General features: G+C 42.5%; 1 protein-coding gene across 3 annotated transcripts; it reads left to right on the forward strand.

Annotated features, from left to right (window-relative positions):
- The first annotated feature begins 797 nt into the window (after positions 1-797).
- On the forward strand, positions 798-18,587 carry LOC141990912 (synaptotagmin-15-like). 3 transcript variants are annotated; one of them, XM_074958748.1, is made up of 8 exons: positions 798-1,306; positions 6,295-6,505; positions 7,312-7,454; positions 8,144-8,439; positions 9,082-9,252; positions 10,403-10,523; positions 14,964-15,143; positions 16,622-18,587. In XM_074958748.1, the coding sequence occupies exons 1-8, from the start codon at positions 1,300-1,302 to the stop codon at positions 16,756-16,758; spliced, it is 1,266 nt and encodes a 421-aa protein (XP_074814849.1). In that variant the 5' UTR covers positions 798-1,299; the 3' UTR covers positions 16,759-18,587. The 3 variants fall into 3 exon arrangements, with proteins under 3 accessions (XP_074814849.1, XP_074814851.1, XP_074814850.1); XM_074958750.1 differs by lacking the exon at positions 8,144-8,439 and adding an exon at positions 8,440-8,525 and having other exon boundaries at positions 800-1,306; XM_074958749.1 differs by lacking the exons at positions 798-1,306; positions 6,295-6,505 and adding an exon at positions 6,523-6,679.
- The last annotated feature ends 1,745 nt before the right edge of the window (positions 18,588-20,332 follow it).

Below are 20,332 nucleotides of genomic sequence, written 5' to 3' on the forward strand. Positions count from 1 at the left end.
CGGGTATTCAGAACTCCTCCAGATTTAGTGTCAACTGTAGATTTCATTACTATGCAGTTTTCTCTCTCTCTCTTCTAGCCCATTTATAAAGGTGTTAAATGAGAACAGAACTCTGCCTGCAGGGAGCCCCTTCAGGACCTGTCTGAGGTATATAGGTGGGGCATCATGAGAAAGTTTGCTCTCCTGCTGTCTTTGCCTGCCCAGTGGATAAGGAGAAGGCTTAATTCACCTTTCAACTTTGTGAAATGCACTGCAATAAAAATAATAGATGAATTGTTCTTTATGGGGCTTAAAACAAGTGAACCAGCCTATCAAGGTTTACACTAAGAAATGCATAAATAGTTGATCATTCTTGCATACGGCTTTGCACGTCTATAGCACTAAGGCACAAGGATCTTTGCAAAGGAGGGTAGGAATCATTAACTCCCCCTTTAACAAGGAGGCAACTGAAGCAAAGAGGTGAAGCGCTATGCCCACAGCAAGTCAGTGGCAAAATCCCACTCCCCTGTAACCGCTGCAGCCTGCCTCCCAGCTAAAACCTTGGTTCGAATGTCAGGCTTGCCACAGGCCCTGCCCTGAAGTTTGAGCCCTATTCAACTCAGCTCCGCTTAGAACGGGCCCTTCAAGGTCTTTCAGTGCAGAGGGCATCGCTCTGCGAGCAGACAACTCCTTTTTAATAACATGCTCTAACAACCCTAGATATCTGTACACTTAAATACACTCGGACTAGGGCGGTTTTCTTAGCTGAACAAACATCGCCCCGATAAAGCCCGGCGTGACTTTTCCCGCAGCAGGAAGGAACCAGGCACCTCCCCTCCCGCCGAAGAGCGCAGCTTAAAGGACCAGGAAGCCAACAGAGGAAGCGGCTTGGTGTTGGTGCTTTTATTGTACGGATGCTATAAACCCCAGGGGTGGGCGGCAGGGGCTGACTGCAGAGCCTGCTTCATTGTCCCTGCAGCCCTTAAATACCGAGCAGCTCAGCTGTGACTAGAGGAGGAGCAGGCTGGGCCGCAGGAGCGAGGCAAGCAGCGGCCAGCTGGCCAAGGACTCGCTGCCTCCCGCTCCCTGATCTCTGGCTGCTGCCCGGGAACACAAGACGCACGTGGGGAAAAAGTCACCAGCTAGCACCTGGGGCCGTGCGAGTGCTGGTGCGGGGCAGGGAGCTCGTGCACCCCGCGGCCGGCCGGGGGAAGGGCAGACAAGGAGCTGATCGCCCTGCCGGGGACTGGAGGAGATGGGGCTGAGCCTGTGAATTTGAGGGACGAAGGATCCAGCCCAGCAGCTGAGGCCCCAGGACCCATGTCTGGTAAGTGCCGGGGTTGGCCTGTAGGGGCCCAGGGCATCCCCCGGCGAGGGGGATGTGGGGCGCAATCCAAGGGGAGCTAGTCAGGTGTAACTTGGGGCTCAGATCTCTGCCAGCCCCACACCTAGGGCCAGTGTCCTTCGAACAATGTGTACAGTGGGGGTGCTGAGCCATTGGACTAACCTCTAAACCCTGCATATGTTGGAAACCACTTCAAGCCAAAGGGTGCAACAGCACCCCCAGGACCCCTAGTCCTGGGGAGGTCAGGGCTGGGGCTGGACACTTAGCTGCCCAAGCACCAAGAAGAGGGCAATGCCTGGTATGCAGGGGCCACACAGGCACAGCTATTCTCCCCCTTTCACCTCCCCAATGTCTCAGGGGACTAGATACCAAACCATTACCAGCTATTCATCATCTAGGAGAGGGGGCATGTCAGTACCAGGCTAGGTCCCCTCCAGCACCCCATGCCTGCATCAATCTCATCCTTGCTCTTCTCTGATATAGGTTCCTGTGAACCCAATCTGAACTGAAATTTCCCTCCTCTTCAGAAATCCAGCCCCTGTCCACACTGCTCCTTGGGCAAACGATTTTCTAAGGTTCCTGAGTTGCTGAAATCTCCACATTGCTTCTGTGCTGGGGGACTACCCTGCTCCATCCTGCTAATATGCTCCTTAAATAAATAGAATAATAAACTCTTTAGAAAAGCTTAGTTATGGATCCAAAGCAGAACTTTGCAGCTTCCTTCAACCCATCTCTAGTAACAATTGTGAACATGAACTACTATACAGTTATTCACCTCTCCTCCAGAACTCCAGCTACGAAGCACCGTTCCTCTAATTCTCAGGTCTCCCACTTGATTTTATTATATGCCCTTAGTGATTGCTTTCCTATCAAATAATTGCTTAGATTCTGTTGTATATAATGCATGTAAGGCAGAGAGAGCAAGCCAAGAAGGAAATGTAAAAGCAGATAGATTTTTCAGAAAACACTGCACTTTTCTGTCATACAGATTTGTGCTAAGGCAAATGTGTAAACTATAATGAGAATGAAGAGAAAATACATTGCAGATCTGAGACCTGAGTATGAATTAATTTGTGAGGCAGTGCTGCCTGACTATGTAACCACAATACAATTTATTTGGTATGGTATCGGTATGGTCATTTCTCAGGCTACAGATTTACCAGAGAACGGTGGGAAGGATGGGGAGTGGTAGAAGGAGAAAGCTTATTTCCACAGCTATTTTTGCAAATAATAAACAAGAGACTATAAGGCTGAGGGAGACAGAAAGTCCACCCATCAAAATATTGTGTGTGCTAAAATCAAGGGTAATATCTTACATATGTTGATAGCTCATCCTTACAGAGCAAGAGGTTGGAGGAGATTAACTGAATGTTCTAACTGGTTCTTTCCATCTCTAACTTCTATGCTCTATATCATACATACAGTACACCAATTTCTCATGAACATAGGTAGTTATTTAATCATACAAACATTTTTCTTCTTATACACAACCAATCACACCTATTTTAATAGCTGTCTTTCTGATTTATGCCACACTGTATCTTCCTAATCTGTTGGCTACTGCTGTTGGTTTAACCAGATAAGGCAAACTGCTCAAAAAACGACAATAAGCCAAATTCTGCTTTAGATAAACGGGTGAATTCTAAGCAGGTCTGTTGAATCCAGTAAAATTCCTGTGGATTTACCCAAATATGAATAAAAGATTAATTTGCTGTCAGTGGGTGGGGCAAGTGGGTCAGAAATGTTTAATGACATGATTCAACAGTGAACATATTAATCTCACTGAATTTGCGCAAATGTTAAGAGCTCATTCTCTTTGGATTTACTTATTGCATTCCATGGATGGCTGTTGTAGTTATACCACAACACCTGTTGGTTTATTGTCACTGATGGTTGTGTGGATAAGGCTGCATGGGCAGGCTACCTAAGCAGAACACAGGATAGTTGGAAAAGGAGTAAGTGCTCGGAAATGGAGAGAAGGAAATATGTTGAAAACAGAGAAAGAGCAAAGAAGATAAGTGGGTTAAGCTTTTATGGCCCTTGAAATGCTTGCCTTTCTTTAATATACATACATACATCAGAGTGGAGAATAAAACCGTGAACCATACAAACATTTGCAGTGCAGATATTACACCTGTGGAACTATTTCATTTTTACCAGTGTTCATTTTATCATGGAATTTAGCTAAAAGACTTACCTTCATCAGACACTTCTCACTCTGCTCTTCAAAAAGCAATGGATAAAGATTTGTACATTTGCCAGTTTTACCTACATGACTGTTTCAGTGGAAATTTATGAGTATGCTCTCAAAGACTAACAGGTAATGTGCATCTACAGAAGTTCTTTGGTCAAGAGCGAATTTCTGAGTTGCCAGTTTCCCCAAACTTCAAAGTTATGCAACAGTTAAGAAATTAGGTTGCCAGTTTAGCATATCCAGACTTTCAACCCACAACAAACAGGCAAATGAGTTTCCTGTCTCCCAAAGCAATTATTACAATCATAGGTTGGGTATGTTTTGGTTTCTAGACACACTCTCTTCAGATTACAAAGGAAAAGAAAAAGATGACATTCATTGTTCTGAAAAGTCAATAGGTTGGTTGAGAGGCAGGGGAAGATATAAAAGCAGATTAAAAAATAAAGAAACAAAAAAGAAGTATGATCACAACTTCTGTTTAATCACACAGAGATCAGACTAGATGATCTAATGGTCCTTTCTGGCCCTAAAAATCTTTGAATGAATAGTTTTTGCTTGTATTGCCATGCGAGCTGCTGATTAAATACAGCACCTCTACCACACCTCAGGAGGAGATAAAGAAGAGCAGGGAATTCAGCAATAACATGTATGTGTGAAGTATAATTGGAAGTATCGCTACCAGAGAACCATTTACACACTTTGTACTATTTGGTCACTTCAAAATCTGAACAAATATTTTATCCAGTATTATTTACTGAAAGCAGACTGTGCTTGATGTTGTGCAAATAAGACAGGATTCCTCTTCCATCACAAAAAGAGTTTAGAATCTAGTTCAGAACTTCAAATACAGCCAGAACAATTCAGAAATCAGAGAGAAGCCTGGTTTCAAATAACACCAAACTCTGGGAAAGTTCAGCTCCAGATCTAGACTTTGTGGCTCCAGCCCATGTGACCCCAAAACATATCACCGGGGGATAGCATGAACTTGAGAAATTTTGCAATGATCAGCATTAAGTCTTTGCAGAAAAAAATGTGTTTTAAGGAAGGGGTTTAAAGCAATAGAAGGAGGTTGTCTGGAGCCTTCAAAAGAAGAGAGAGTTAAAATCCTAAGGGGAGGCCTGGAGTAGGAGAACACAACAGATGCAGTTAGGAGGGAAGTGATTCTGTCGGTAAAATTAATCACTTACAAAAAGTGAGGCATAAGAAAGGAAATGCAAGGAAACCTCATAGAGGACACCAAGCACATTCAGAGCTCACCACACTTACTGTTGTGGCGACTCCCTCTTTTATGCCCTTGGAATGCTGTACAAGGGAAGGGATGAGGGGCCCCATTGACTATGCTCACTAAAAGATTTAGGGGGCTCTTGTTCCTATGTGTAAGAAGATTGAGAGGCCACAGTGAAGGAAGTGGCTTTACACCACCTCAGCACCTCCCTCTATTCTGGGGCTGAGGGTTGACATTTTAGTCCCCAGCTCAGGTTACAGCAGCCTGAGGGGTTACCTCGCAATGCCCCCAATGCCCCAGACTATTCCAGCAGCCATGAACAGCCAGGTTCCCTGGATAGGAATGCATCCCTCCCCACTAGGAATCTACATGGCATGCCACTTACACCAAAGACTCCTGCTTGGGGTGGCATAGCACTGGCTATGATGGCTGTGATTTCCAACGGAGTTCCTGGTCTGGGTGGTGGTGGGGCCTTATGGTCTCTTTATGGCTTCTGTATTCCAGCAGAGATAGTGTAAAGTAGCCCTGGGATACCAATGAATTGAGTCCATCATCAACATCCAACTTTTGTTCTTTACTGAGTAAGAGATCCTCATCAAGGAATCTCTGCATATTCATCTTAAATTTAAAGCATCTTTGATATTTTGATAAATTATCTTCATTTTTGCTGGCTACAAAACTGCTCTCTCAGGGTTTCATTTATCTTAAGAAATCAGGATTCAGGATACAACTTTTAGATGACGTGCCTGAGCTGATCTTTTCAGATCAGGAAACATACGTATCCTCTAATTCTGTTTTGTTGTGTTTCTAAACCTCCTTTGTACTAAAGATTCTTTGCTTTGTTTCATTTTTAAACTCTGTTTTGCTTTTTTCTTCATTTGGACACACAGTCTCAACTGAACATTGAAGAAAAAGGAAACAAATCAAAGTAATGGTATAATGTGATGCCTGGTATTTCACCCTCTATTGTCTAGCCTGTTTTTCCTGTAATGGGAGTACTACAAGATCTCTCATGATAATTGGAATAAAAATAAGAAAGCTTTGGCATTTACTTATATTCCATGCAGGTTCTTATTCCATGCTCATCACCAAAGTATCTGATCACCTTCCAGTAGAGTATTAAGAGATGTAACTAATATCTATCAGGTGTTTGGTTCTCCCATCCTCTACCCACGGGAATGTTTTGTTTTGTAGGTTTTTGTTAACTATATGTTGCTATATATTTGTGTTAGAGAAGGCAGGTCAAAGAAATGTGCTTTGCAGCTGGAGTGGAAGATGGTGAGGGTTTGTGATGGCCACTAGGTTCTGAAGGAATTCATTCCAGTCTCAGATTGGACCCCCAAGAAAACTCTTGAGGGTCAAATTCTATTTCCAAAGTTTCAGCCAATATAATTGACAGTGAAATAAGCAAATCCATTCTCATCAATCTTTCAGCAAACCAAAAAACTGTAAGCTCTTAGTCTTAGGAGCATATTCTTAAATTTAAATATTCCTGTCCAAAAAACCCTATATGTATTGATGATCCCACTTTGTATGCTTTCCTGTAACCAGAACAGGTAGCTGCTGTGGCTGGAGGTGTAATAGGAGCAATCCTTTTATTGATCCTTATTGGAATAGCAGTGTACCTGCTTTGGAAGAAGATATGCCTCCTACCTTCCTATGAGGAACTCCCCAATTCAGTCTCACCAACACATCCAGATGCCAGTCTGGAGGATCAGACTTTAAGCCAGCAATCTTCGGTAATTCAACCAAAAAGCATAAGGTGAATAGACGTCTCCTTCTTCTTATGGGCTACTGTTTATCAAGCTACATACTTCTCTACCTGCCAAAGGCCCAAATGTGGGACAATGTATGACAGGAACCCAAAATGATGCAGGGAGGGGGAGAAATCAATCATGTAGGAAAGGTAAAATGCTGTGGGATTCATGCCTTTAGGGTAAGTGACTGTTACTATAACCTCAGTTCAGTAATTCTTTATTTCCGATGTATATAATGTAATATAATTTAACAATAAAGGTGGGGAAACCAAATTGACTTGGAACATGGATAACTTTGTTGGTTCTTAAACTCTGATCCATGGCCCAGAGCCCTTCCTGGTGGTCCTTAGAATGAAACATTTTAAGAACCAAGCAGTAGGAATTTTGGACATGAGGGAAGGTAATTAATGAGCTAATGAAGTAGTCGACTGAAAAAGTTGGAGAGCTACTGATCTGCTCAATCTCAATCTCTAAAACAAAAAAGTTCAATTTTTTTTCTTTGAAGCATTAATTAAAGATAAGGAGAGGGGATCTGACTGAACGTTTACTTGTATGTAAGGTGCCCGCCATAATGAGGGCCACAAATCCCTGACTGGGACCTTTAGGTGCTACCTTCATACAAATAAATAACTTTCTATGATTTTTATATGGGCTAAACAAGGGGTATTGCATTATCAATCACATCCACCTAAGGACTAATGCAGCTACAAACGATTTCTGCAAAACTATGGAACTACAACTAAATGTATTATTCTCTGAGTTTGGTTTCCTTAGTTAAACTGGAAGAGCTGTTTGTTGTTGTTCTGAGCAGAACTAGAAGCGTTCCGTTCATCATTCCACCAAAATTTCATGGGCGAGACTGGATTAACCTGACAAATGGAGAGCAGGTTCAGAAGGACAGTGACCCCTACGTGACTCCGGAATCTGGGCCCCGGTGTTCTTTTCACTCCTTGGGTATGATGACACTGCAAAGGTGGGACAGATTATTGGAAAGGAAGCTTGAGTACTGTGCAACACATTTGCTATGCAAATATTATACACTACAATTGTTATCTGTCCACACTCTGGAGTGATATTGATTTTATATATATATATAATCTCACAAAGTGTAGCTACACTACAGTATTCTACAGTAATAGCCCCAAACACTGTACTGTATGTTTAGATAGGAATTGGGCCAGAGTGGGGCCACCCCTTACACTGCTGTACAAGGGAGAGGGTAGAGAACAAGAAGCAAGTCTTTCCTTGCAAGTCCCTTCAATATAGGGACAACACAAGAGCTGCTCGGGGCCAGTGTCTGGTCAGTGCTAGCATCTCCCACAAGGGGCAGGCGTGGACAATTGCAGAAGGGACCACGTGCTGCACTCTGGAGGGCTGGAACAAACAGCAGCTACATTCCCCCAGTAGTTGTCCAAGGCAGAGTCACTACAGAAGCCTCCATAACAATATTAAGAAGAAAAGAGACGAGTCTACACACTCTCCTCAACCTTTAGGGGAAAGGGAATTCAAAGGCAGAATTTATAAACAGAGAGACTGTGAATAAATAAAAGCTTTACATGGTTTCCCTAAAGAGACAGTAGCTGTAAGAAATACTGCTGTAGTCTGAGGTTAACTTGCTTGGTTTTGTTTTTTATTTTGCAAAGCTGGAGCTTATGTCATAGGGTCTATCAACCCAGAGCTGTACAAGTTCCCTGAAGACAAGAGCGAGACAGACTTCCCTGAGTGCAACATTGGCCGACTTTGGTTCTCAGTGGAATATGAGCAAGAGGCTGAAAGGCTTCTCGTCTCCTTGATAAAAGCTAGAAAACTGCAGCCTCCTACAGATTCCTGCAGTCCCTTTGTGAAAATTTATCTGCTGCCTGATGAAAGGCGTTACCTTCAGTCCAAAACCAAACGCAAAACCCTCAACCCTCAGTTTGATGAAAATTTTATTTTTCAGGTACTTGCCTTTTAACTGGAATGGTACGTCTGATGTGTCACTCTGGATGTCAGGGAAACGAGATCACTAGGCTGTGCAGCCAGGAGGTCTGTGTCATCTCATGGCGAACCTTTCCCGGCACATACATTGTCACAACGCCCTCTGGCTGTGAGGCAGTTTATTATTATTATTTGCACTGCCAGGGCCAGGCAGGGGTGTGTGTTTATGTTAGGCACTGTAAAAAACACAAAAAAGAGATGGTCCCATACCCCAACAAACTTACAAGCTAAGTCAAACAAATCTCATTTGATATTTCATCTCCACTATTTAGTTTACACCGTTTTGCCTCAAGTAGCGTAGATACTGGCATCTTAATTTCTGATTTTTTTATAATATATTACGTTTATCATAGTTCTCAGTGCATTTATACAAAGAAAAATACAACCTCAAAACCCAGAAGAAGCAGTGGGCATACTGGGATGCAGATTATCATAGCTATTTTGCTTGTAAGAAATATAAATATATATCCCATTTTAAGTACAGAAACTACATGCCCTAAAATATTTCAGAGATATATGCATCACACGTGTGGTAATGATAAATTGCAGGGCTATGTAATAAATTAAATTGTTATATTGAAATGTTCTGCCTATTTTTGTACAGGTTTCTAGTAAGACATTGTGTCAGCGGACTCTGAAGTTCTCAGTCTACCATGTCGATAAACAGAAAAAGCACCATCTCCTAGGCCAAGTGATTTTTCCTTTGAAAAATGAGACATTAACTGGTGACAGCAAACTAGTAATTTGGAGAGATTTAGAAGCAGAAAACTTAGAGGTAGGCAACTAATTAAAGAGTACACTCATTCGGCAAATACCACTCTGTTTTGTATTTTTGAGCTTTCCCATTGTGATGGGCTTACTGGGGAGACTAGGGAGTTCTACAGAACATATATGTAGTACCCGCACATGGGCTCAGATGGGGCAGAGGAAGGCAAGATCAAATATGGGATTGTTTTTGTTAAAAGATAGGAGATTAGCGTTTACCAGGGGTCCTAACGTGCGCTGTGGAGGAGGCGGTGTCACATGCAGCACTATAACACTTTAATGTTTCTCATCACAGTATTTAGCACAGGAATGAAATGGCTGCATTTGCACACAGCTATCTCCCCAACGGCTAGGATGAGGCGTAAAAGCCAAATGAAAAAACACCTGCTGCTGTTTGCTTCTGTTATGAATTAATGAGGACACAAGAAAGGCCCAGGACAAAGCAGGATGAACGATGCTGTATCCCAAATTAGGAGAAGGGATAGGAATGCAGGAAAGCTGCTGGCAAGCCTTCAGGGAGAGTTTTTCGTGTGTGTTAATATGACTCAGTGGGTGACACTTTCATAACACATCAAGACGGTTTGACCACCATTTATGTAAAGCCAGAAGCTTGGTTAGTGACAATTCTAAGACTACTTCATACTGAACAGTGCAGGGTTACAGTATTACTCCTGCTGGTGCTGGGGGACTGGGAGGAGGAGAAGATGGTTTCCTGCCTTGGGGGGTAGGGGTGCAGGGAGGGGGGGGAGAGGGGGAGAGAGAGAGAGAGAGAGAGTGAGTGTGTATAAGGGTGGAGGGTGGGAAATGACACCTTGATAGCGCTGGGTGGATAAGAGGCACAGCTGAGACTGGGATCCAGAAAGAAGGGTCAAATCCTGTTCACTGATGTAAATAACTATTTATGTGAATAAGGGCAAGCAGGTTTCAGTGGGAGGGGATAAAGTCAGAATCTCCTGCAAAGAACCATAGAGCAATAATCACTATGTAGGCAATTATACCAATGTTGGATTGTTCCTTTCAAATACCTCTAACAGTGAAATTCAGAGATGCTAGAATTCATGTCCCATTCCTAAAGTTGCAGAAATCACTGTTTTCCAATATATCTGACTGAAAAGAAAGCCTTTTAGATGCATTTTAATAGTGACCTTCCGCTTCCAAAGCCTCCTTCAGAGTACGGCGATATCCAGTTTTCTCTCAGCTACAATGACTACCTGGGCCGTCTCACTGTAGTGGTGCTGAGAGCGAAGGGATTAAAATTCCAGGATGAGAGAGAGATTGCCAGTGAGTATTACCTTCCTCTGTTACTACCCTTGGATTCCTGTTCTGGTTTGCTTCTTCCTGGCCCATCTTCCCAGTGCTTACGTTAAGTGACTCCACTGACCGGCCAAACACCAGGAAGATTTAATTTCTGCACAGAAGCAAACTGTGTTGTGTTCCGGTGCTAACTAGATTTGGATATTTGCTGTTTGCGTATTCATTGGGTGGGAAAGTGGTTTGCAGAGAGGAGGGAAATGAAAGGAAGGCAAGACACTTAGCAAATCCTGTTGTGTCCAGCTTTCTGCTTTGCTTCCATTACAACCTAAGGAAGCTGCGGGTAGAGCATTGCACCGGTGAATCTGCTGTTACAGTTGAGAGAGCATGTCCAGGACAAACCCTGTATTTCTGAAGTTAGTGTTCAGACCAGAAGCAAATGATTTTTGGAAGGTCTGTTGGGCCATTTTGGAGATGTCCCTGGGATTTCAGCATGTGGACTGAAGGCAGACTAGGGCTCAATGGGCAAGGAAATCTGTTGAACATGTCCATTGCTCAAGACAAAGATTGATGGCAAGAAAAAGCACAGCAGATAGAGGAGGCAGGAAACATGGCTTTGGACAAGTATACAGTTACCACTGAACTTTCAAAGCATGAAAAATGTATATAGGTTTAAAATGCATATTTGTGTAACAGCACTAATATAGTCTGTTAGTAGATGTTTGCTGCTCAGGTAATAGCTAGCAAGACACTGACATTCCCTTAGTTTTAGGTCCGATCATACCTGTTCTTTTTAATAATTTGAAATCTCCAAGTGCTAAAAATCACACAGGCTCTTTAATTAAAGATGGCCATATGCGAACGCACAATCAGGCTTTTTTCCAATATGTAGATCCAATGTGAATCAAAGCTTCTGGATAAGTAGGGCCTGACCTTGAAATAGGTCTCAACCGGGCCTCCATTTTTGTGGGGCATAATATTGTGTCTACAAATAAGGAGGCGTGTGGGATTGTGCCTGCAATTAACTGTGGATGCAAATGGTTTGGCCTGGTGTCCTTGGCCAAGCTTTGTTCTCCCAACATCCTTTTATGTAGTGAATATCAGCTGGTTGCTGTCCTTCAGTCTGGGGGAAAAGTGGAGACGGGGGCTGCATTTCAGAGTTGATGTATGTAGAGAATGGTCCAAAACCCCACAGATCCAAACATCCTGAACTGGTGGATATTCAAATACATCTCTGAATCCAACAGTGTCCGTCTCTAGTGATTTGTGAAGTGATTGGGGATAAAAGGAGCCATATCAATGTAAAAGATTTTCTCTTACAGTTGAGTACAATTTAATTTTCTCTACAGAGATCTTCAGTAGCTGTATTTGTAAAGTGCGTAGAGTGACAGTCTCATTGATGGAGGTAAACGGTCTTTGTACAAGATATCTATAAACATGCAGGCAGTGGGACTCATGCTATTAACCCCAGAATGAATGCTCTCTCAAAATTTTTTATAACATTACTAGAGATGAATTTGCCTTGTTTAGGCCAAGAATGTTGTAAGAGGAGTTGTACAGTAGGAGCAGCACTGAAAATACCCATATTTCTAGTAAGCAAAGTCATGACCTAATAGGCAGTGCCTCTGCAGTAAGAGGTAAATAATGGACAGGCAGAAAACAACTATTATAAATGGGCACTAGACAGCGAACAGCTAGCTAAAATAAGGATGTTTATAAAACTGACTTCCGGGAGATGAATTGCAAATGAGGTGAATGTAGGGTCCTGATATTGGAAGAGGCTAAGGCAGGGGTTCTGCAACATGTGTGTGTGTGTGAACTCTGTGTGTGCGCGCGCACACACACACACATGCGTTCCTCTCGCAGTTCATCTCTGCTCTGGCCCAAAGTGCAGGATTTTAAATTTTGTAGCAGTAAGAGTCAGATTAAATTTGCTTCTTTCAACACATCGGCCATTGAGCTACTGTGTTAATTTGATGCCAGGCTCTTGCACATTATTACAGTAATCAGTGCACTGACAGGGCTGTGGAAGCTCTCCAGGAGGAAGGAAGGAAGGAAATGCTGTCAATAAGCAATTCCTCAGGATAAATGGCTAAAATTTAAAGATCTTTAAACAAACAGCCCTTATTTCCTTTGATAATGCCCACTGCTACAGCTGACTTAGTGACTGCAGATTCTCTGGCAAATCCTAAAGGGAAGAACTTGATTGAGAAGGCTCTTACAGTTTATAGGCTGTCTGTTTCCATACTGATTGTTGTTAATTATGATTATGTGTATTACTATAGCCCTTAGGATCCTCAATCATGGACCAGGGCCCCAGAGTGCTAAGTGCTGTACAAACACAGAACAAAGAAAAGGTCCCTTCCCCAAAGAGCTGATCTTGAGAGCAAGGGCTTTGAATTCTATAGCAAGGTATAGGCCAATAAGGGAATGTTTACTGGTTGATTAAAACTTGAGTGACTTTAGTGCTTGTGTAAATGAGGAGTAGCTTGAGCCAGGCTTAGTGCAGGCAGTTTATGGGCTAACTTCTTTAAGCCAAGGCCTACCACAATCAACATACCTCAGTCGTTGGGTGAAAAGCCACCTACTCTGAAAAATCCATGGTCTCTCTTGAGCAGAAACTGCTGACTAACTAAGTTTGTGATGTGGATAAACCAGGACTAAAATGTTAATCTCCAAACTCCTGTTTGGACCCACTGATTTCCATTGATTTGAAGGGGAGCAGGATCAATAAGTCACCTGAGATTTAAGTTGAACTCAGGTCCATATAGATGAAAATCTCATGTACTATCTACAGTGGGTCACAGAGCATCTAAAACATCATCTATAATTTACTTGAACTTCCAAATGTCCCTTCAAAAGCTGGTTCTCTAGCTATAAGGATAATCCACAATGATACCAAAACAATTGTTCTTCTGATCAAAGAACATTATTCATGCAAAACCAAGATATGAGCTAAAAGGAATTGAGGAATTACATCACTCAAAACCAATTTAGCAAGATTAAAAAAGAGACTGGATATTTGTATGGAAATCAAGAATATCCAATTATTATATATCCAGTTATCATAATGAATTATAACAACATTTTGGAAGGGATATTAAATCATCTGCTTCAGGGTTTAAATCAATCCCTAACCACAGAGACCAGGAGGAGATCCATGCTGGGTGAGTGTGGAGGGGAATTATCTTACATTTGCCTATTGCTGCGTTTTTGCCCCTTTCCCTCAGAGACTTGATACTGGACTACACGGACCTTGAGTTTGACTCAAAATGGTAATTCCTAAACTTTATCTTCAAAAACTACTAATTGAAAGTGGGGTTCTGTTCTTACTCTGAAGATGATTGGGCTCCCCATACCATTCCCCAGTGAATCAGACTGTTCAGGACCAGCCTTGGCATATTTTTAATTAGTTTTGCAATAAAGACTGGAAATGATGGTGTGCCTGAGTGGCAGGGAGTAACAAACAGTTGCAGCAGGGGAGCTCTTATTTCTCCCTCAGGAAAACATTACTGTTTAGCCACCAAGATCAACCTTCTTCTGTGCTTGCCAGTGAATACTGAAACTGAAGAGGGAAAATGGAATCATTTAGAGGCTGCTTTGGCTCTTATTTTCAGATGTTGGCTGAACACCACTGAGGAGCAGGGTCAGTCCAGACAGGAAGCAAGGAAGACTTTTTCTTGCTATTCTTTCCCCACCCCACCCTTCTTTTTCTATTTTGCATGGTCTCTTAGAACAGTGGTTCTCAAACTAGGACCGCCGCTTGTTCAGGGAACGCCCCTGATGGGCCAGGCTGGTTTGTTTACCTGCCACGTCCACAGGCTCGGCCGATTGCGGCTCCCACTGGCCGGGTTCACAGCTCCAGGCCAATGGGGGCTGCAGGAAGGGCGGACAGCACATCCCTTGGCCCGCGCCGCTTCCCACAGCCGCCATTGGCCTGGAGCGGCGAACCGTGGCCAGTGGGCGCCGTGATTGGCCAAACCTGCGGATGCAGCAGGTAAACAAACCAGCTCGGCCCGTCAGGGGCTTTCCCTGAACTAGGGGCGGCCCTAGTTTGAGAACCACTGTCTGTAGGAGAAATAATCAACCAACCAAAGAGACAATTTTAAACAACCACCAGACACCTCTTTATTTCCCAACTGCCAATACCTTCTGCAAATTTACCCATCCACTCAAGGGAGGATAAAAAGTCAATGAGACTTAACTATCTGCTTAAGTGCGGTCTTGAACAGGGATTCTGCCTTCCTGAATGAGGGTCTAGATAGTTAGTGTACTCACTAGATAATGTCATTGCATATTGCCATCCTTCTGCATGTATCATTAGGCTTTCATCTAATTAGTTTTATGACCTAATTTGTTTTAAATATAGTTTCTGAAATCATGAAATTGTTTTGAATTATCTTTACCCTTTTCTCTCAAGTGCCGCTGACCTGTTGTTTTCTTCTCCTTGGAATTTTTTTTTCACCTCAGGTGTGTATATCAAAGTGTCCCTAATGAACCACAATAAATTCATTAAATGTAAAAAGACAACAGCTGTTCTGGGATCTCCCAATCCAGTCTATAACGAAACCTTCAGCTTCAAGGCAGACCAGACGGAGCTGGATACAGCAAGCCTGAGCCTCTCTGTGCTCCAGAGTGCTGAGGGAGACAGTAAGAAAACAGAATTTACTCTATCTGAGATATACTAAAGCTCTTCCTATGTTCTTGTACATTTGCAGCAAGGCAAGGCTTACTCTTGATAATTCTAAACACAGGAGAGTCACAGTAACCTGCACTGATAACCATCAGGAGCTAATGGGCAGCCAGGTATTTCAGAAGCTGTTGTTTAGATGACTAAACCACCAGAAGAAAGCTTAAAAGAGCTGGCATTTAAAAAATGGTTTTAAATACAATTCATGTTAGCTGTCATTCATTCATTCTATAGCATTCTAATCATGTACATTCTTGAGTCTCACAGTGAGGAAAATGAAAAACAATAATTTTAGAGCCATTCACTAGTCTGTTTGGGTATGTTCCTTACATATTTTTCAGAGATTGGATATATCTGGAATGTTCCTTGATATTAGATATCTAATATGATATTAGAATGACATTTGGAAATTCTCCACACACATACTCATAAATCCAATACTTGCTTTACAGCAACATCAGTAAGGAAGTAATCTAGACACACAACAGTCTGTCATTTGAAATTCGGGTTGGGAAGGAGGGAACCTGTTCCAAAGATTTGAGATTAACTGAAACTTTAAATCAGCACCAGAACTGCTACAATCTAGTCAATTTCTGTATACTAGCAGCTGCATTCTGCTCTCTCTCTAGCCCAAGCATGAATTCAGTATTGAAACACAAAAGCTTTCATGGGGTTACCATATAAAATGTTTAGGTGAATGGACTGGCTTTGGGGGATGGGTAATGGCCTGCATTGTAATTAAGATGTAAACGTATAACCGTTTTTATGTGAGGATCTTAAAGTGCTTTACACACACTAACACTTCTCTGAGACAAGTTCAGATGACCATCCCCATTTTACATATGGGTAATTGAGGCTTGGAACAGTTAAGTGATTTGCCCACTGTCTCAGAGTCATTGGCAGCGCCAGAAACAGAACCCATATCTTCTGACTCCCAGTCAGATGCTCTACTAACTAAATATGCTTCCTCCATGAGCCAAAAGACTTTCACCTTCCAACATTGGTCTGAATCCTAGCCAACTTGGTGGTGACCACAGTAGGGCACATCTTTGAAATACATCTCTAGGTGGAAGGATTTGAGGAGATAAAGATTGGTCTGCCCAGAACTGTAGCTCTGACTGGCAGTACACTGTAAGTGATGGAACAGGCCGAAGCTGATCTGACTGGGTGTGCGCCGCCTGCAATAGCTCCCAATAGCCGAGTCACTGGTGGGAACTCTGCCGTGGTAGGGGTGATCATCTTTAATGTGTGTGTACACTAAGAGAACACTATATCCCCAGATCTATAGCACACACTTTGATTGGAAATTTTGATTTAAAAAATATTCTCTCTTATTATAGACAGTAAAAGAAATGCTGTTGTTCCACCCCGAGGTAAGAATCTAACCAGAACATAGTAAGGGTGCTGGCCACTAACCACACTCTTTTTTTCTATTCAGAAACCCACCTGCTGGGTCGTGTAGTGGTTGGGCCCTTCATGTACACGAGGGGCAAAGAGCTGGAACACTGGAATGAAATGATCAGCAAGCCCAAGGAGTTGGTTAAACGATGGCACGCTCTGTGCCGCAACACCTAATTGAGCAGCATCACTCTCTCTGAACAGCACCTGAAAGACAAAGGACTCCTTTAAAATGTAGACACACTCATATTTTTTCTGACACGCACAGAAAACTTTTCCACCATTTAACCTCTGCAACCAGCCAACAACTTAACATTTATCCTCCACTAAACATACAGAAAACTCAGTCTCTCCTTGGCTGAAACAGAGTCTTCTCTCTCCCTCCAAAATGTTTTTCCAATACTGTTTGATCAACATACAATAGATCACACAAAGCAGAAAGACAAACCATGAGTGCTCTAATCCCGTGACCAGTTATTTGAGCTGCTAATCTTGGCCCTTGGTCACTAATTTCCTCATTTGGACGGAACCCCAAAGGAGCTACAAATGGTCCTCAAGGATACTGGGCCTGATTCACCACTACACTATTTCAGTTCTAGACGAGTGCAGCTTTACTGAAATTAATGGAGTGCCAAAGGCATAGAACTGGACTAACATAATGGGGCCAATCAGGCCCAAAATATGTCAGCTGAATACAGTAAGCACAAGAAATACTTCAATTATCCAGGACAACTGCTTTATATTTCAAATCTAGTGTAAATCTGAATCTGGTTTATAATGACCCAGCAGCCATAACACATTTCTGTGAATCTCAAAATAACACTATACTTCTATCAACAGTTTAGCTGAATGTCTGCTATTGACTCCAAAATATAACACACCTTCTGGTGACACTGAAGACAAGGTAAAAGTATTGAAAATGGTGGCTAAAATTCTGATCATATTACAGCCTTGTTATTAGCTTAAACTCTGGCAGAATGAACTGTTGTGGTGGTGGTAGTGGTGATTCCTTCATTTCTTTATTAAGTAAAGTGGATCAATTATATTTTAATTAGAATGAAAGCAACAGCACAGCTGTCACTTCTTGATGGCTCACCTAGAACTTGAACACAGTACTTTTTACATCCTAACCTAAATTCATAAACCAGACCACCAAACTGCCTTCTAATGCAGCATTTAGTATAATATGTTTCAATCAGCATTGTAATCTTTGCAGTTGAGATAAAACAGACTTCCTTTCAAACCGGATACAGTGTTAATTAACCTAATATGTTAAAAGTAGAGCTCTCTTGAGAACCAGAGCACTTTTCCTTTTGAAAACATTGCTGCTGTCTGAAGGTGGTAGCATGAATTGGAATATGTCTGAAATGGGCAATAGTACAGTAAGTTCAAATCTGCCTGAGCTACCAAGTGAAATATTTTGGGGGCTTCAATCTAATTGGGAGAAGTCATGTGGGATCCTCATATCTCATAGTTTGTTATGAATATGGTACAAGAGAGGTCCAATATTGGTGAATCAGGTGAAGACATATTGGTATATTGGACTGGTTATGTGAAGAAACTTGTAAAATACCTGGACACACGACGTCTGTCTTGAATCAATACTATTAAGTCCCCAAAACTTTGAATAGATCTGGTTTCCCAGTTCTATTCCCCAAAAGCTGTTTAAAAACAGTCTAATATCAAGCAAGTCTGATTTGAGGAGGAAAACAATATATGACAGTGTGCTAACTATATTGTTATAGTAAAATTGTAATGGACACTAAAATTACTCTTTGTGCATCCCCCGCTTAAGGTAGTAAAACCTAACTAATTTGGCTGTAAATGAAGGTGAACAATAATGTGTTTCAGTTAGCTAGGTTTTACTAGATGATGTGTATGTACTATATCTGTTAATATAAATGCTGCTAGGCTAGGAAACAAAGGATTTTTGTTTCTTTGCTTGTACTTTTCAAGTTGACAGCAAATCCATCTCTGTCTCGCTGCACAGTATCCTGTATGTAATAAAAAACCAGTACATTGCACCAATGCGGTCTCCTTTATCCATGCTTGTTATACATTACAGAATGACAAGTACTGTGACAACGGAAGATTTGCTATTCATCGATTCTAAATGAAGTGATGGAGAAATGGATCTGAGGGGATTAAAGGATACTCATCAATAACCTTGCACCTGGGCTGTTGTCATGGGTGTTGGAATTGCTGTTCAAGGCTAATCTGACTAACAGGAGTTGGAAAGGTCACATCTGATTCCTCACTAGAGAATGCTGTTGCTCTAATACAAAACCACAAAAAAGAGGCATGACAGAACTGGGGGCAGATCCTTAGCTCGTGTAAAATGCCATAACTCCATTGACTTGAAGTCAGTGGTGCAATGGCAAGTCACACCAGCTGATGTTTAGCCCGTGGGTCTTTTATTGTCCTTGAGAGAGGTCTATGAAGATGAGGAATGAACTGTAATACTTACCAGTCCTCAATCACTTTCCTAGCTGGCATCTCCTCACTTCCTAAATATGGAAAGCACAAATATTCACAGTTGAATGTAAGCAATCATTCAATTCCTGGATTCAATTAATCCAGATCCTAAAAGTAGATAGAAAAGAAGAAACAGAAGCTGTAAGTTTGTATAAGATGCAACATCTTTCACAGTATTTCCTATCACTATCCCCCCAAATGAGAATTGCTTATTCAACAGTTGTTCTGCAGTTAGCATGTAGAGATGTGTATTTCTCTGAGTCATTCTCTAGCCATGTCAACACAGCTCCACAATGTAAATTACATGTCATAGGATGAGATAGCCCTTTAAGGGGTTTGGCGCTTACACTCATCCATACCAGGTCTAAACTGCCTTCCCAGATGATGGATTTTTTGAAGCTAGGCATTAGGTGTTTGCTTGGAGGTCACCTGATCCTCAGATAAAAGGTGATGCTTCTCATAAGAGGGGCCTTATCAACCAGTGGACAAGAGACCTGCAAGGAGCAGGAAGGCTCCTGCAGGAGACCCAGAGCTAGGAAGGCCCTGGGATGGGTCTTTCCACATCAACCAGACAGAAAGGCCTGGCTGGAGCTTCTTGCTTTGAGGGACAGGGAGAAAAGTCTTAGGGTATGTCTACACTACGAAATTAGGTCAAATTTATAGAAGTCGGTTTTGTAGAAAGCGTTTTTATACAGTCAATTGTGTGTGTCCCCACACAAATGCTCTAAGTGCATGTAGTCGGCGGAGTGTGTCCACAGTACCGAGGCAACCGTTGACTTCCAGAGCGTTGCACTATGGGTAACTATCCCACAGTTCCCGCAGTCTCCGCCGCCCATTTGAATTCTGGGTAAAAATCCCAGTGCCTGATGGGGCTAAAACATCGTCGCGGGTGGTTCTGGGTACATATCATCAGGCCCCCCTTCCCTCCCTCCTTCCATGAAAGCAAGGGCAGACAATCGTTTTGTGCCTTTTTTCTTGAGTTACCTGTGCAGACGCCATACCATGGCAAGCATGGAGCCCGCTCAGCTAACCGTCACCGTATGTCTCCTGGGTGCTGGCAGACGTGGTATTGCATTGCTACACAACAGCAGTTAATTGCCTTTTGGCAGCAGACAGTGCAGTATGACTGGTAGCCGTCATCGACGTAGTCCTGGGTGCTCTTTTAATCGGGCGCCTGGGCAAACATGGGAGTGACTCAGCCAGGTCATTTCCCTTGTTTCGTCTCGTAGCAATTCAGTCCTACCGGCAGTGTGCTGTCTTTTAATCAGCAGCCAGC

The sequence above is a fragment of the Natator depressus genome, chromosome 7, assembly GCF_965152275.1.
Source record: "Natator depressus isolate rNatDep1 chromosome 7, rNatDep2.hap1, whole genome shotgun sequence".
Classification (NCBI taxonomy): domain Eukaryota; kingdom Metazoa; phylum Chordata; order Testudines; family Cheloniidae; genus Natator; species Natator depressus.